This window comes from Myotis lucifugus, unplaced genomic scaffold (assembly GCF_000147115.1).
Source record: "Myotis lucifugus unplaced genomic scaffold, Myoluc2.0 scaffold_146, whole genome shotgun sequence".
NCBI lineage: Eukaryota > Metazoa > Chordata > Mammalia > Chiroptera > Vespertilionidae > Myotis > Myotis lucifugus.
Genome location: NW_005871194.1, coordinates 3,114,675 through 3,116,067, shown reverse-complemented (window position 1 = coordinate 3,116,067; position 1,393 = coordinate 3,114,675). Strand labels below are relative to the sequence as shown.

At 45.4% G+C, this 1,393-nt stretch overlaps 1 protein-coding gene across 1 annotated transcript; it reads right to left on the bottom strand.

The window, feature by feature from the left end:
* Nucleotides 1-610: 610 nt before the first annotated feature.
* LOC102436684 (keratin-associated protein 3-1) lies at nt 611-1,020 on the bottom strand. The gene has a single exon (XM_006094956.3). It carries the CDS (start codon nt 1,004-1,006, stop codon nt 710-712), a length of 297 nt encoding a protein of 98 aa, XP_006095018.1. The 5' UTR covers nt 1,007-1,020; the 3' UTR covers nt 611-709.
* Nucleotides 1,021-1,393: the final 373 nt, after the last annotated feature.

Sequence of the window (1,393 nt, the reverse complement as noted above, 5' to 3'; positions counted from 1 at the left end):
TGAACTTGGAATTTCATTGATGACTATGACTAAAGGAATTAAAATCATTTCTACATACTAGCAAAGTGATTAGTTTATTTAGTTAGTTAAGGAAGAAAAAAATCACTTTCAGGGGTTATAGAAATTAAAATAAATAAAATATTTAAAAAACATAATAATCTCTAGACTCTAGCATAGTGCTTGGTGCAGTGGTTATCTTAAAAAATATTTGTTGTATAAGAAGATTCTACAAAATGACCTACTGAATTTTTTACTTTTTAACCACCACAAAGAGCCAGTATCTAACTTTTCAATGATTCCACCATGAAAGCTCTCAGTCTGCTGAATGAGAGGGGGGGAGGGGGGGCGGGATGAATCTTGGGTAGTAGGATGACCTGCTGTTCAGGTTTAGGTAGGCATTCTACTTACTCTGAGAGGGAACATGGAATAAAAACCCACAAGGCCATATTTGCTAAGCCAGAATGAAGTTTATTAATGAATAGTCAAAATGGTTATTTCTCAAAGAGCAGTAAAACAGCCTAAAAGACAGAACAAAGGTCTCCAAGTCTCCCCAAAGGAGGAAAGAATTAAGAAGTTGGACTAATTCACGAAAACATGGCCCAGGGAATAGTATGGCGTTAGCCCGCTGTAGGCAGTAGCGTGGTGAAGGCTGGGTGATGTGTAGGACGTTGAGCAGCACATCACGGAACCTGTGCAAAGCCGTGGCTGCTTAACAGCAGGGCTCACAGGGACTCTGACAGCAGGGCTGGACGCAGGTCGTCACGTTGATCCCGTACAGTCCGGGAGTCGGGTGGCAGGAGTTGAGCAGCCAGCAAGTTGGCACGTAGGTGTCAGGCTCACAGCAGGGTGGGGGGCAGGTGTCACAGCAGGTGGGCTGAAGGAGGCTGATGTCGTGTGGGCAGGTGCTGGGCAGGCAGACTCCGCACCGGCAGCATTTGTCAGAGGAGCAGATGGTGGTGGCGGGGCCGGTGGGGACGCTGCAGCAGCAGGGAGTACAGCAAGCCATGGTGTCAAGATTTGGGTTTTTGTTGGGTTGAGGAGAGAAGTTTCTTAGTGTCTCAGTGCCTCTCTCTTCTGCTCTGGCTCTTATATACCCACCTCCCTGGGCGTCACCCTATTAGCCAGGTTTTCTTCCCCATGTTTCAGCTTAAAGCTATCTCTATAAAAACCATCTAATTACTTAAGTGTTTATTACCTAAGACACACTCCTCACCTCGTAAAAGGGGGTTAGTTTGTTTTGTTGTCAAATTGGGATTCTTCACGTTGCTGTTTGTCACAGCACCAGCATTTCCTTTCAATCTTCAAAGGCACCAAGTGATTGTCTTCTAATCATTACACATCGATTAGATGACGGCCTGGCATGCTGGCTTTCTTCACGTCACCCCCATGTCTT